Source organism: Anopheles coluzzii, chromosome 2 (genome assembly GCF_943734685.1).
Source record: "Anopheles coluzzii chromosome 2, AcolN3, whole genome shotgun sequence".
Classification (NCBI taxonomy): Eukaryota; Metazoa; Arthropoda; class Insecta; order Diptera; family Culicidae; genus Anopheles; species Anopheles coluzzii.
This window is the reverse complement of record NC_064670.1, coordinates 97,518,046-97,534,140: the sequence shown is the minus strand read 5'-3', so window position 1 is coordinate 97,534,140 and position 16,095 is coordinate 97,518,046. Positions and strand designations below refer to the sequence as shown.

The window sequence follows — 16,095 nt, the reverse complement described above, 5'->3', positions numbered from 1 at the left end:
TCAAATTCCGTTTCAGTATGCAGAGCGGTTGCCGCGGCGAGCTTTGGGCAAATTTCCGTACGAGAACTCGATCCGTATCCACAGTATCCGGAGAGCGCGCGCAGTGAAAGAAAGCGAAAAGAACACCTGCAAAAAAGGAAAGAAAGAAGGAAGGAGGATTTTTTCCCTAAAACGCGCACTTTTTGATTGCTTTTAATTCGGAGGGGTTTCCTTTTTGTATCTGCTGTTGCTATTGTTGCCGGGGTGTATGCCGCTGCCAACGAACGAACGAACGAACGCACCCGCCAGAAGCATTCTGCATAATTCATGTCAGCGCCGTGAACGAAAAGGTGAACGGAGTGGAGTGGCTTTTTTTTTGTTGTTTGCTGGCCCTCTAAAAGCTTCGCTTTACATCACCGTGGTGCAACGTTGGAAGGAAAATGAAACGATTTAAATTCAAATTTAGCTCCAATGTTTGCAGCCATTCGTGGCCGTGGCAAAGCGCAACACTGTGCACTGTGCATTGTGAATGATCCCGAAGTCACCGGTTGCTCATTCCCGCTCATTTTCGATTTGGTCGTTGCCCACTTTTGGTAGGGATAGTTGGTCGTGATCCTATTATAAAAGTCACACCTAGCCACCGAGTAAGGCATCAGTTGTGTGGCGTACGTCTTCATCTAATCCTCCAACCATCATGGCAGTCATTCGCTCGGTAAGTAATGACTTGTTCGAGCTGCAACAAAGAGCACCTCATAAAGTATCATATCTTCCTTCCAATAGCTCTCCGTGGTGCTGCTGCTGCTGGCAGCTATGCTGTGCTCCAGCACGGAAGCAGGACATGCGGCGTCCTATCTGGCGGCCCCAGTAGCAGCTCCACTCGCCTACTCCGTAGCGGCACCGATTGTTCCTGCTCAGGGTGTCCTGAGGACGGCCTACAGTCAGGTTGTTGGACGTAGCTATGCGCCCTCCTTTGTGCCGGTTTCGACCTCACTCGCTTATGCTGCCGCTCCGGTGGCTGCTCCAGTGGTGAAAGCCGTCCCCACGGTTTATGCTGCCGCACCGGTGGCTGCCCCAGTGGTCAAAGCAGTTCCCACAGTATACGCCGCTGCCCCGGTAGCTGCTCCCATCGTCAAAGCTGCCGTCCCGACGGCTTACGCCGCTGCCCCGGTAGCTGCTCCCATCGTCAAAGCTGCCGTCCCGACGGTTTATGCTGCCGCTCCGCAGCTTGTCGCCGGTCCGGTGCTAAAAACGGTGCGTCCCTATGCCGTTGAGACACCCGTAGCTTATGCCGCTCCAGCCTTTGCAGCCCCGGCCATACGTGCTGCCGTTCCTGCTCCTGTCTTTGCACCATCGGTCCTCTCCACCCGTCTAGCGCCGGCAGTTCCAGCGGTTGGTGTTGCTCCCGAACTCGCGCCAGCTGTTGGTGCACCTGCTCCGGCCAACTCCCTGCCGGGAGTTTTCGATGCACGCGCCGCTGCCCCAGCATCCCGTGCCGCGGCCGACAACTTTCAGCGAGCTTTCGTAACTGCATTCGGATCGACGGAAGGCATTCGGCTGCTCGGTGTCGCCGGTGGTCAAGCGTTTGAAGGTGCGCCCACGAACGTTGAGATTGCACGTGCTGCCCCCGGTGGACAGGAGGGTGGCGCTCAGCAGGGTCGATCGTCGTCTCCCGGCACGGTGCCAACTGGACGGGCCGCGTCACCGAATGGACCGGAAAACTTTGGCGTACAGCAACCGCAGCAGCAGCAGCCGACACCTTTTAACGAGTATGGGCTGCCGGTAGCAGCTGGTGCACCTATTAACCCGTAAAAACCAGATGGATGTGGGGTCGGTTTAGTAGCAAAATGGATACCTGAATTACCTGAGATTGTTATAGAATAAATTCCACACTTTTAGCTTCAAACATTACGTCAAGTGGCTCTGTTTCATTTCCATGTTTTGCATCTAGATGGCGCTATTAACGATTGACGCCTTTAATTAGGCTATCCTGCAGAACAAAAAATTATTTCATCTTGAAACGAAAAGTGTTTTTCGTTACGAAAAATTGAGTAGATTCTTTTTTAAAACCAAGCTACCTTTTATTTATCCTTTGGACCAAATTCTAGCCATTGTCAATGTATATCTACATCGTTTCATCTAGTGATGTGCTCTCTGGAGCGCATCCACGACATCCATCCGACTCTGATTATTGTTAGTCCGATTCCAACTCTGGCAAAATAAGAACAAGTAGCTCTGCCCGGATTCGTAGTCGTCCGGAGTCATCCGGAGTTCCCCGCAGTCGTTCAGAGTCTTAGTCGTTCGGAGTCATTCGGAGTCGTCCAGAGTCGTCCGGAGTCATTCGGAGTTGTCCGGAGTCATCCGGAGTCAATCGGAGTCGTGCGGAGCCGGAGTCATTAGGAGTCGACCGGAAACGGAGTCGGTCGGAGTTAACTGGAGCCATCCCAAGTAACATTTCCTATAGCTTTTACACTTACACATGTCTAAAGAATGCTTTACTATGAGTGTACTAAGCCTTATAGTTTTAACATGTATTTTGAAGATGCTTAACAGACTTTAAAGTTGTCAAACATTCAAAACGTTCTGAAAGCTATTAAAAAACTGTCTGTTAAATCTATAATAGAAGCCACATAGTTTTAACATGTTTTTTAAAGATGCTTAACAGTCTTTAAAGTTGTTAAACATTTAAAACGTTCTGAAAGCTATTATAAGACTGTCTTATAAGACTTATAAGATGCCTGGCTTTAACCATCCAGTAAACGTATTCTTAAGCATGTTTTAAGACTCGTTATTGGAGACTGGGACATCAAGATCAACTGATCTTATTAAATGGTTATTAAGTCTTGAATGAAAGGAACTTGGAACAAACTATACAGACTGTATCTGAGATACGCTATTAACGCAAATTCAGAAACCCACGATTGTGTAAATTTGCATACACCAGGATCCGCGTTTCTCGGACACTTAGCCACACATACAGCACTACAAATCGACTGAAATCGTGATCAGGAAAGTCCTCTTTATCTTAAGCCAATGGAATCCATTTTAATGCATAAGATTGTTGATTTGTGCATCCAAAACGTGTCAGCCATGGTGATGTGTAGATAAACCAATTCATAATTTACAAGACAAATAGAAAAATGGCAATTTTTTAAACGTTTTCCCGTCATGTTTATTATGCCACAGCCTTGAAAAAGCTTTCTGTACAAATTCAATGAAAACTATATTTTTAAAATAATTCATTTTTTAAACTAAAAAGTTGTTTATTATTGAGGCGCTTTGATATTCTTTTAATTATTATAATGTATTTCAACAGTGAAATTTTCTTGGCATGGATTTCTGCTCATACGCGAGCGATTTCAGAATTAGATAAAAATATGAAGGCAACATAATAATTCTCAAATAATTCTCAACCATTTTTATTACTTCATAATCATTACTTCATTGCCGTCTCAAGAACATATCCATAGCAATAAGCTGTAATTTTAATAGTTTATTTACGCCTCGCATCTTAAAGGTCTAGAAATGGTTTTAACAAGTAGTCCTAACAGAGTTCTGTAGATGGGCCCTATCAGTCTTCAGAGAGTTTTATTATAGTCTTATTAGGTCATACAAGACATTCAAATGAAAAAGGGAGGCTTAATGGAATAACCGTGACAACAACGTTAAAAATATGATAATATTTAAAATGTTACTTGAGATCCGACTCCAGCCGCCTCCGGACGACTCCAACTCCTGCCGATTCCGGACAACTCTGGACGACTCCGAACGTCTCCGCAAGACTCCGGACGACTCTGAGCGACTCCACAAGACTCCGGACGACTCCGGACGACTCCAAACGACTCCGACTACGAACGACTCCGACTCCGAACGACTCCCACTCCGAAACGACTTCGGGCAACTCCGGATGACTTCGGACGACTCCGACTCCGGGCGTCTCCCGACATCTCCAGGCAATTCCAGACGGCTTCAGACGAACGAATTCGGATAATGCTGAGCGGATCTACCTTCCGAAATCGATTCCAAAATTATTTGACTGCAGATTTTTGACGACTTAACCCATCCCTAGTTTCATCGCCACTCAAGGATCAAGATGTAAATCCAAATTTAGAAAAACATCATACTGTCCTCATTAAGTCTTTCAAATTTGCCAAGAAAACATACATCCAAATGGCACTGTTTCTAAACATACCGAACAGTACGTTCTAAGTCTTTTTTTTGCCACAACTGTTTCTAAGAACTTCCTTCACACTCAGCACACCTTAATTAGCGCACGCCGAGCACCACGCCATCCTGCGAGAGCTTTGCCCATGCAGCAAGGAAGTAACGTGTGGCTAAAAATAGCACTACAAAAAACGAAACGACAAACAACACCCAACCAACCAACGCATACTTTCGGAAGAGCTTCCACGCTCAGCTCAGCTTAAGCCATTTTATCAATTTTCCGCAACTTACCCAGAACGCCAGTGTCGGGAGGCAAGCTTTCGCTCGCGTTCGTAACTTCACCGGAACGCAACGGCACCGAGGGAAATTTGTCGGTTTGCTTTTATTTTTCCTTTCTTTGGGCGTTTGTACCTTGCTTCGTTTATGCCAGGTTTAAGTTTCCACCTACGGGTAGATACGGCGCTGAGGATGCTGATTAAACGAACATTTTACTCACATTTCGCGTAGAATTGGTTGTGTCTATAAATAAAACCCCCATTCGTTTGCGCTGGCAAGTAGACAGACATAGCTTCTTCGTTTGAATTTGTTGAAGCATGTCACAAGAGATGTTTTGATTCCAAGAATTTATCCGCTATTCGTGCCGCTGAAAGCTGGGAAAGTGAATGTGAAAGATTTGGATCCTAAAAAAAGATCGCAAAAAAGGAGGAGCATTAATTCAATCGCTTTTTATTAAAACGTTGGCACTTTTCAAGTGGTTTATGTGGCAAAACATAAAAGCACATCACACACTATTCTGCATCCATAGAAGCATCCGGGGGATGCATGTTTGTTCCCATCGAGTGCATTGACCTGACCCACTGAGCAGTGCAACCAAAGTGCAGGAATGTGCAATGAGATGGGATGGAAATGCGTCAACATTCGTCTTGCCCTGCGTCCCACCGTCTGCCCATACCCCCCGGCTGTAAGAGGAGCCCGAACTGAGTCCGAAGTATGACGCAATACGTCGAAATCTAGGGCACACGAGATCTAGGGCCGCTTAGCCCGCACCCCGTACGCTATGTACGCTCGGGAGAGCGACACGGCATGCATCGTATAGCTCACGATTCCCGCGAGACTGCAGCCAATGCGAAATATGGTATCAGAAAACACACCGAACACCAAAAGAAAAAATCAAGCAACGGTTTTTGGAATGGCATTTCGTTCATATTATATCCATACAAATCACACCACTTTATGGCTTTATAATCGACCATAATGCAACACCGCAGCAATTCAAAACACCCACCAATAGGAAACCGAAAGCTCTCGCATGTTCCCTTCATATGCATGAGCAGCAGTGCACGCATAATCAGCCACCGTGTTGCGGCTAGACCAAACTGCATACCGAACACGGACCACGGCACGCACATTAGTATTCCAGCGGCGTCAACCCGAACCGGAGCAAGGTGAATTAACACCGAAAACACACATTGTCGTTTGAGCGCTGTTTGACCAATGTGCACCCTTCCTTCACTGGTCTTCAAATTTGTTCCAAATTCATCGGTTTTCGTCCCCAAAAAATAAATAAAACACAACGCAAACGGCAGCATCTATGTCCGGGCGTGACATAGATCATCAAATCGTGTCGGCGGGTCGTCGCGTGTACCGCACATGGTGGGACACAGCGTTACTCATGTGTGTGTGTATGTGCTGGACGATACGCAACAGCAGGACGTGATGGGTATTATTTGAACAGGAAAAAGCAGTAAACAATCCCCCCCCCCCCACCCCCACACTGGACCACTTTTGTTCACGTTTTTCGGGTTCGGCCATGACCTTGGTTACTTTTGGCGATGATGTTGACGTGTGTACATGTGTGTGTGTGTGTGTGTGTGTGTGTGTGATACAGTAAATGTGTTGCATCGTAACTTCTGTGAGGTTGTTTTGAGCGTAATGGCAGTTTTCAATAGACGAATGTTGATGTATTCTTTTTTTTTAGTTCAAAAAAAGGTCTGAAGACTTCTATGCACTGTTCTAATTGCAAGAGATCTTAAATTAATTCCTTTTAATGTATCCCATAGTTGAAAACGTTCTTCACTTTCATAAAATTTTGCAAAATCTGTTCTGATTGCCTTAAAGACAATACAGCGCCTACCACAACTATATGGACAGTCGTTTTTAGCGATTTGCGGAAAATCCATATGAGATAGATAAAAACAGTGAATGTATGAGTTGTGCAGAATACTATTTCACATCTTCCTATATTTTTTTCAATTTTTTTAACACGTTTTTACACGACTTATGACGAATAAACAAATTTATGGTCGTACCATAACTATAAAGACACTTCGAAAAACAGGTTTTATGTGCTAACAAATGCATTTAAAAATCGTTCAAAAATATAAAAAACATATTCTAGAAATTTTTATTATAGAAAAATTGTTGTTTAGCTTTTTGTGTCGTTTTTGTTTGATCGGATCAGTTTTGAACCGCTGTTCACAAAATTGATAAGGTTCTCATGGCAATTTCCAAATATTTTTTTAAAATCTTTTTACATACTTTGGTTTGCATTTTCAAAACGATCATTACAGGCAAAAAAAAAATTGTGCAATTTTTTGATATTTAAAAAAATATATATATATTGATAATTACTATTATGAAACTTATAAAACCTTAAAATAAGTTATAAAAATAAAAAATACTTTTTAAAAATCGTTCAAAAATGTATTTCTTTAAAACCTTTCTAGAATATGTTATTTATATTTTTGAACGTGTTTTAAATGCAGTAGTTAGCACATAAAACCTGTTTTTCGAAGTGTCTTAATAGTGTCTTTAATCTATCTCTTATGAATTTTCCGCAAATCGCAAAAAAACGACTGTCCATATAGTTGTGGTAGGCGCTGTAGGACAATAAATGCCTTCAATTAACAGAGAATAATTATCGGAGAAGAAGGCAACCAACCAAATCTCTCTTTTGTATTTGTAAAAACATATAAAAACTGCATAATACATTCAAATTTAATATCTTCTTGCATGCAAACTACGATCAAAACGTCATTTAATAACGATAATGAGTGAAATAATGTGAGACTGAATTAAGATGAAAATACTTTTAGGCAGTACTTTTAACTCGTTTGTAACCGAAATTAATTAATAGAATAAAATACACCTAAAAAAGAATGCATTAAACCCCATTTTATGCTATTATCAGTGTTTCCTATCGGTAAAGGGTGCCTCTGCAAATAAATCCATTCATTCCAATCATCCAAAACAATTCCTACCCCAAACAAAGTAAGCAGCTTTTCCTTTCGAGCTTTTCTACGCGCCACCAGGCGTCTCCTTTTACGCACAGCTTTCCGCAAAAAGCTTTCCACTCCAGCAAAATAAAAGCATCCTTCCTGCAAGCTTTTCCACCGTAAAATCCAACTATTCGTCTCACTCTCACCACCATCTACCACTGTGCACGGTACACGGCACCGAACACATTGAAACCACGCAGCGGTATAGAACATTCTGCACTCTCGCGAGGGTAACGCGCATACCGGCGACAATCGACGGCAGCAGTTGATGATGATCTTCCTTCCGACCCGTACGAGCGTGACAGCAGCAGCGTGTTTTGACAACTCTCTATTTACCAGCACGTATTAGCGCACCGCTCACTTACGCACACACACACTCCACGCTTGCCCAAAGGTGTGCTGTCCAAGCAATCATCGCGTGTGCCGCGCCGGTTCGCCACTGCCAACTGGAGTTGTTGTGTTTTTCAATGTGTTTGATGCTTGTTTGGCGTGCTTCCCTGCACGACGTCATCAGGGATGCGGAATGTGAATAGAGTGGTGTAATGTGCGCTTCATTTGCTTCGGTACGCCACACGGCATAAGCATTTTGCGCCTTTGCTTTTGGCGCCGTGTGTTTTACGGTGTGTAAATGCTTATTGCGTAAAAAAAAAGGCTAGAGTGTTACAAATAAAACCAAAAAATCGCAAAGAAAGTGATAAAACAGAGGAAGGAAAAAACACAGCAACCTCAGGCACCATTCCGCAAAGAACTAGTGAAAGTGAAGCGCTCATGAATAAATCGTAGCGTAAAGAGCCGTCGGGACATCGCCAGAGAAGCAGCCGGAAAGAAGAAACAACAAAAAACGTTCCTTCCAGCATAACCTTTAATCCTCGGACACCCAGTCAGCACGAACCAAAGCAGGCGGTGACGGAGAAACTGAGCAACATCAATTTATCAAAGCCAGGCCGAAGGGAGGCGGTTCGTTCAGTGCGTTCTATCCGTACACCATCGTTATCAACAAGTTGAAAAGTTTGGTTTTTTTGTGCCAGTTCATCAGTTCCTCGTTTTATACGCCAATCTTTTCACACGCTCGTTTGCTTTAATCTTGTTGTGTCGTGCAGTTTTCTCCCTCGATGCGGCGTGTGATGTATCTATTAGTTTGAACGATAACAGATCAAATCCCACTCTTTGGGGGCATTCAGGCAGGAAAAGGAAGGCTAAAAAACGTGTCTTTTCACGCGTGAGAACGGGCACAACACACGCTCGGTAGGAGGAATTGATTTTGTTACGCTTTTTGTAAGGGATTCCAGCAAGATTGGATAACATCGCCCGATTGATTGCGGCACACAAGTGTTTGCTGTTTTAACAGTGAGTTTTTTTGTTGTTGTTTTGTTCACCCCAGTCCACACAACAACACAGCCGTTATTGGCCCCGCCATCGCCGTACGCCGGGCGCGTCAACCGCAAAGTGGTGGCAATTGGACAACAATTGCAATTCACCGCGCCAGAGACCCGCGCCACAGCCGCCGGCTAAACGACAGTTGTTGTTTTGGCGGCACCACTTTGGAAGACAGTTTGCGGTGAAGCAGCAGCAGCATCATAGCAAGCGTTGCTTTTGCGTCGATAAACAGAGAGCATGGCCGCGAAGGGAGAGAAAGTGATTCGAAGAAGCAAAATGAGTAAGGTGAGCTAGTATTTGATTCGATAAATTCGATAAAACTGTAGGCTAGAAATTAATTTATAAAACTTAATTCAACTGAGTGTTTTAAAATGGTGTTTAGAAAATAAAAATAACACTCCCCCAAAAAAAAGACAATTTTAATGACCCTATAGCCCAACCCAACCTTCGTACCGACAGGCCTTCGATTCGATTGAAGGCGCCCGCTATTTCCCCTGCAAATCCTTCCCTTTATTTTAATGCTGTCCCACGGCCCACGGGTATTATGACGCACCAGGAGTCATCCCACCATAGTTTACAACTGCACGACCGCCGGGCTCTACTTGAAGGCCGTAATAAGGACGCGCTCGGACCGAAAAAATAAAACGTTTTCCCTTGTGTCCATCCCGCCCCTTTCCTCGGTGTGCTTTTGGGTATCCCTGTCGAGCCCGTCGAAAGATCGATAAGGATGGCCGAGGAAAGTCCAGGAAAAGAGTAAGACACCGAGATGCCCGATTATGTGCGGCCAACGGGCAGAAGCAGCAGCATCAGCGGCGGCGGCGGCGGGTTTGAAGGGTACTCAACTATGCCGCTATCGATCAGGCACGAGATGACGGGCTGAAGGGCTACCGGTGTTCGTATTATTGATGCCGTGCGGTTGTACGGCTCGTACAGTGCGGTACGAATGTTTGGCAACAGGGAACTATTTCCTTTTTTATTTTTTTATTTCAGCATTATTTAGTTATCATCCTTATCCTTATTATTTAGTTATTTAAAGAAGTCTTTTTCGTCCTGAATCATTCGAAGATTACTCTTTTAAACCTATCCTAATAAACTCGTTTATTGATAGTAGACCGCATAAGCATTTGAAAGTTGGAGCTAGTTAAAAGTTTGAAAGCGATTTAGCCCCGTTTGCACAGTATTTATCATAATTTATTTTTATGTTTTCCAACGATTTTTGAATGCTTCTTGAGTTTTTTTTTTCTAAATTTTTCCCATGGTTAAGTCGATATGTTTACTACTTATTTCCTCTAGTCGATTTTTACTAATTTATTGGCATCAATCGATGATTTTGATCAAATTATTATTAACTAAAAATGGGTTCATGAAAATACTGTTACATACGTGCCGTAATAATGGAATAAATAAAAAATTGGTTAACAGTAAATATATAATAGGACGAATACAAAAATTGATCGACGAATACAGTCAATGAATTGTGAGACAAATTCTAAATCAGGGCCCTTCCACGATTCTAGTCAGCTTTTTATATGTAGTTTGACAGTTGGAGGCTGAAATCATGTAAACACTCCATACAAAACCACACACAAAACTAGCCTGTGATTTTTGGCTTAGGTTATTTTAGTCTTAAAGTTAGAATTGGATTCGAGTACCTGCTCGAAAAAATGGCAAAACAAGTAAAACAAACCTTCCAGTCAGACAAATCGGACTAAATTTACCCCTATCTTACCAGTAATTTAAGAGTAATTCAATTAGCAGTCGTCAATTTACTTTATTTTTAAATTTTTAATTTTAATTTTTAAAATTTTAATTTAATTTTTTTTATTCGAGCAGTTCTGATAGATCCTATTCCTTCCTCTATTTTTTTATCTTTTTCGGCCAAATTGTCAACAAATAACACGAAAAGTATTATATTATAGTTTAATGGTTATATTTAATCATTTTTATTAACTTACAATGTTTTTTTTAGCAAACTCGACTTGAACAGCCGCTTCACCCGGAGAAGTTCATGCACAATTAGCACTAAAAAACGCAATTTCTCGGCTGATTTTTCATTTTACAATTTTGAACACATTTTTCATTTTTTTTTCATTTTTTGTCTTCTTCCACTTCAAGATAATTTAAACAGTAAATTGTTTTTATTCTTACTTACATCGTTTCACTGACAACAAACGACAACTCTTCGTATCGCTCAATTGCTCTTAAATTACTGTTATGGCAGACACAAAACTGCTCGAATGGGTAAATTAACAGAAGGCTGACTGACTGGGCTAGGTGTTGTTTTCATTTATCCCAAGGTGCATTAAAGATATCAGGTGGTGGAATCTAGAATCAACGTTTATGTAGACCAGGTGATCGCATATTATGTTTTTTGTTGTTACCAATTTACCATTTTATTTATTTTATTTTGCTCAAACAAGATTTCTGGTAGCTTGATGAACACACAAAACATTCTTTCAATCTTCATTCAGAAGTAGAAGCGATAAAAATTGACCTTCTAACTACATACACCTAGGGATAAGTCCACCTGCATACTTAACCCACTCTGATAGCTGCTTGAAAACTGCCATACAATGCAAACAGTTGACAGGCTGAAATTTCGATCTAAACGATCTAAAAAAGGGGCCCTCATTCAGAGAACAACCAAAACGCCTTGAGAAACCCTGACTTGAAAATGAAAAATGCAGTATTTTTTTTTAGATATGTTTAATAGAGGTGCAAATTATTACATCTGAGAAAATTTTCCCAAAAGAAGAATAACTATCTAAGCCGTAGTTTGAATAGTTTCACTCCTGTTGCACTTTTTTACACGCTTCACTGTATTCCTGCTCAAGTACATTGCGACCATTCGCCCGTTATTCTCGCCCACAAGACGAAGTTTTTTGCTTTTTGCTTCGGAAAGCCAACGCGCGAACGACAACGCAAAAAAACGGGAACCTCTTCAACCCTTTTCATACCCATCGCCCAGTAAACCCAACCACCTTCCTGAATCCTCTTTATCCCTTTATTCCCCTTCCTGTGGTTGCTTTTGTTGTTGGTTTGTAAGGAACATGGCCACACCGAAAGCAAACGGCGGCAACAAAATGGTGAATAGCGCCGCCACTAGCGCGGTGTGCTCATGAAGATTCCTGACATTGTTATTTTCCCTTTATTATTTCCTTTCACTATTCCCTTACCCTATCGTTTCCCCCCATTCCCCCTCTACACGCCTGCTGGGGAAAGCTTTATATCGTGCGCTCACGTTTTCGTCATTCGTTTCGGCACGTTCACAATGGGGAGAAATAAAAAAAAAGCGCGCACTTACACTACTGGTTTCATTTTCATTTTTGCAATCCCGCCTAACCACTTCCACCCTTAATCAATGCTCCATCATTTACCGCGCTACAGGAAAAGCGGTACGGCTCCCGGAATCACCACCGGAATTATGGTGAGCCGGGCAATTTCTTGCTGCACTGTTTGTGTGTGTTTTCATTCAACTCGCGATTTTTCTTACCTGTGTCACTTTTTTTTTACTCCGGGATTGATGTTTCCTCTTCTGGCCGCTCACCCAAACACCAAAGCCCTTTGCAACTGCACACGAAGCGTTTCTCATAAGTTTTTGTACATTTTTCTCTCTTTTTCCCTCCGTTATAGGTGTGGGTTGCCTTCGCCGTGTTCGGTGCAATATCCATCCTGCCGCCCGCGTCCGGTCGCATCGTTAAGCGCAGCTACTCGGATCAAAGTGTGCGCGGCTATCTGACGGAGGTAAGTAAGCAACGGGTGCACCTGAGGCTGAAACACCATCGTTACCCGTAGTAGTGCGGAAGGTTAATGTGCTTTCATTCCGCTCCGGTTGCTTCGTTATCGCACTTACGACGAGCGATGTGTTGCCGCTTCGCTCCCTCTGCGTGTGTTTGTGTGCGCATGCAACAGTGTGTGCAGCAGAGGAAAAGGGCTTTTCTTGGCTTGCCCTTTATAGGCGCGGTTAGGCTTTTCTTCCATTTTCCCCTACATCTCCTTCGTGTGAACGACGAAGCCAACACACACACACACGGTTTCGCTGCTGAGAAGGTTTTACCGCTATGCAAGCCGATAAAATTGAACTCAATTCAATGAAAGCAATCTGTGTGTGTAGCGTCTTTCATAGGGCCCATTCATACACCACAGCTTTGGTGGAGGTCCCTTTTTTTCTTGGGTTTGTTGGGATGGGAGAGAACGATACATGACTTACACTGAGCCGTGCTATGATTGCTTCCCTTTTGGCACGTTGTGATAATACGTTTTTCCAGGGAAAAGCAATATACATTGTGTCTGTTGTTGCCTGTTATTACTGGGCGCGTGTGATGGAGTGCGAAGAAAATTGCCTTTACTTTTTCTTCGTTCATACGATGCATTTTTACACGCTTTTCGTGTTAAAGCTGTGAGCGAGATGATTATTTTTATAATACTGTACTCAGCTCTGGCTTTACTTTTGTTTCTTTTATACTTTAACCAACCTCAATTAAAGCAGTTCACTAATTTTAATTTAATTAAGTGACTACTGCTTCACATCAAACTGCGGCGTGTTTTTCTTCCTGTAAAGCAACTCAACGGTATTTCCAAATTGATGCCTAATTTAATTGCACTTTAATGAACCTTCGCACTCCCTTTTTCAAGCACCCCACAGCCCTTGAAACAATATTATCCAACCGTGATGGAAGCATGCCGACGCTTTTCGGGGCACAAAGAGGAGCTTTTTTAAACCTTATTAAATTAGCTCAACCAGCCCACCAGACACCCCTTTCACATTGCCTTGATTTCCTTCCTATTGCTGTTGAAAGGTGGAAAATACCGGCACAATTCTAAATACCAGGAAAATATTTTCATATCCCTTATCCTGCTTACGCTCCCATGTCTGTCACCTTTTTTCCCTTTCTTATTTCTGCAGTAGAAAATTTCACATTCCATTTTTTTAGGCGGGTTGGAATTTTTCTTTGATTTCCAACTTCCACGAAAAACTTTACGGGGAAAGATTGTCAAAACCCCGCCGGGGCTGGTTTTTCCTCCAATCCAAGCCTATGGCACACGGCAAAGAAAATCAATTTCCTTTCCATTAATTGAGTCTCTAATGGGTTTCCTTTCGGTGTGCTGCCGTGGTGAACAAACCACCTCAGAGAGTGGCAAAAATAATAAACGAAAACCCGTAACACCGCCACCGTACCACAATGAAGCAAGAGGAATTTTAGGGCTTTCGGCGTTTGATTAAAAATGGAAATTTTTCCGTCGAAAATGCTACACTTCCACATAAAGACACACACACACACACATGTATATAAACTCCCAAAAGAGTCTTTCAGTTGGTGTTGAGCTCGGTGGCACATGACGTGGGGAATCATTTTTATTCGTCACTCTTTCAGCGTGAAAAGCTTTTCAGCGACAGCGACCAACAATTCCACCACCTTAATATAGAGTGAAGACAATGTGCGCGCGATGGTGTGTGTGTGTGTGTGTGTCTAGAGCCTTACTTTCAATGTGAAATCATGCATGCTTCACAGCAGGGAAGTAAACCAACTGTAGAATCGCGAACGGATTTAAAGCGGATTCCAACACACACGCGCACAGGAGGCCTTCCTGCTGGGGATTCGGTTTTGGCCTGAAGCTGTTTTACTTTCCTCTCTCTCTCTTACACGGTACGGGGTGCGTTCGGGGGAGGACTTTCACCACCAACAAAAACACTTGTGGCTGTTGGCTCGCTAGACAGGGCAGCTCTCTCTCTCTCTCTCTCTCACACACTCCCTCCGTCTGGTCTGATGCGAGCGCGAAGACGATAAAGATCTTTTGCTCGGCTGCAAAACCTCAATAAAATATCCAATTATTCGCTTGCCTTCGCTTGCCTTTGGCGTGAAGTAGTAGAGGAAGGAAAGTTACGGTCGTCCTCGTCCGCGCCTTGAGATAGGATCGATTCTAGTAAGGCAATTGTAACGATTCGCTTGAAATCGCACCCGACGCCAATCCTTGGCGGATTTCACCACCTCCAGGAGTCGGCAGGCATTCCCACTAATGTCGATAAACATACACACACCGACACACACAAATACCGTTGTTTTGTTAGCACGAGGATAAAGTAAATAAATTTCATACCATGATGTTGACGCTTTTTCCACCTTCCATTACCCCGAAGCCTCCGTAGGGAATGGAAACGAGAGATTAATGGCTGTTAAGATGAAAATTTTGTCTCAATCCATCAAAATATTTACACACAGATTACACGGGCAGCGATACGGGTGGTTGGGAGCAGTAATGTCGTCCAAAGACCAGGGTCTAACAGCAGCAGCAGCAGCAGCAGGTGGAACAGTAATTTTATGCCGACGCTACTTAAGCTTCTGCCTCTACTGCTCCCAGCACTGGAGCTGAGATACAAAAAAGGAATGCACAGATAAACCATTAATTACGATGATAAATTAGGCTGATTTGGCTGCAATCGGTCGCTGTAGAATGCTGATAAGAGCAGTTGGAAATCTGATTACATGGAAAGATAGATAAGGAGAGAGAGAGAAAGAATACGTCAACAGAAGGACCCGCGACGGTATTCCCCATAAAAAGTTGGAAAGCATAATATTCTGCACACTTGGTTGAGGTGAAACAAAAGTTTTCCACTTAGTCCTTCAAACCACTCGTTTATTCTGGTGGCGTGAAAGTTGAAACTTTCTGCTGCAAAGACAGTGGGTGTGCATGAGGTGTGAATGCAGACTACGGGAAGATAACGCCTCCGGGAACGAATCTCGTTAGACTTTATGATAGTTTGAAGAACACGCACCAGTGCCTGGGTTGTGTTTGGCCTCGGTATAGAACTTCTTCGATTAAGAGAGTTGGTCATTATTGAAGATTACAGTAACTGACATAAAAAAGTCTAATTACCGCGTCATTTGAACTTGCTTGCTAGATTAATGGATGAGATGGCTTGGGAAAATGTTCTTCCTAACCGGCTTATAGTACAATTATCATATCACAACATACTAAAGCTTCAAGTAATCATGAAATTCCAAAGGTTCTTACTTACTTACTTATCCGGCACTACGACCGCTTGGCCTGCCTCAGGAGTGACCGAAACCGCTCACGGTCTCGCGCCTTCGTCTGCCAGTCCGTTATTCCGCCCTTAATGGCGGACGCCTTCACGCTATCTTGCCACCTCAGTTTGAGCCTACGACGCCTCCTCTGTCCTTGTTGTCGGCCTAAAAAGACTTTACGGGCTGGGTTGTCCGTTTCCATGCGCGCAACTTAGCCAACACACCGGAGCCTGGCGAGCTTGATACGCTGTACGACAGAGAGGTCGCCGTATATC

At 43.3% G+C, this 16,095-nt stretch overlaps 2 protein-coding genes across 2 annotated transcripts in view; both read left to right on the top strand.

The window, feature by feature from the left end:
• Window positions 1–16,095, top strand: part of LOC120951699 (uncharacterized) — a 281,600-nt gene that overhangs the window by 261,649 nt on the left and 3,856 nt on the right. The window contains exons 2-3 of the mRNA XM_049605379.1: window positions 9,030–9,080; window positions 12,429–12,539. Coding sequence (XP_049461336.1) covers window positions 9,033–9,080; window positions 12,429–12,539 — 159 coding nt within the window. The 5' untranslated portion in view covers window positions 9,030–9,032. The remainder of the gene's footprint in view (window positions 1–9,029; window positions 9,081–12,428; window positions 12,540–16,095) is intronic.
• On the top strand, window positions 19–1,887 carry LOC120950678 (calphotin-like). The gene has a single exon (XM_049605378.1). The coding sequence runs from the start codon at window positions 790–792 to the stop codon at window positions 1,786–1,788; it is 999 nt and encodes a 332-aa protein (XP_049461335.1). The 5' UTR covers window positions 19–789; the 3' UTR covers window positions 1,789–1,887.

What these genes read in the sequence shown, in the direction of transcription:
- LOC120950678 (XM_049605378.1), top strand. Translation starts at nt 790, where the DNA reads ATGCTGTGCTCCAGCACGGAAGCAGGACATGCGGCGTCCTATCTGGCG.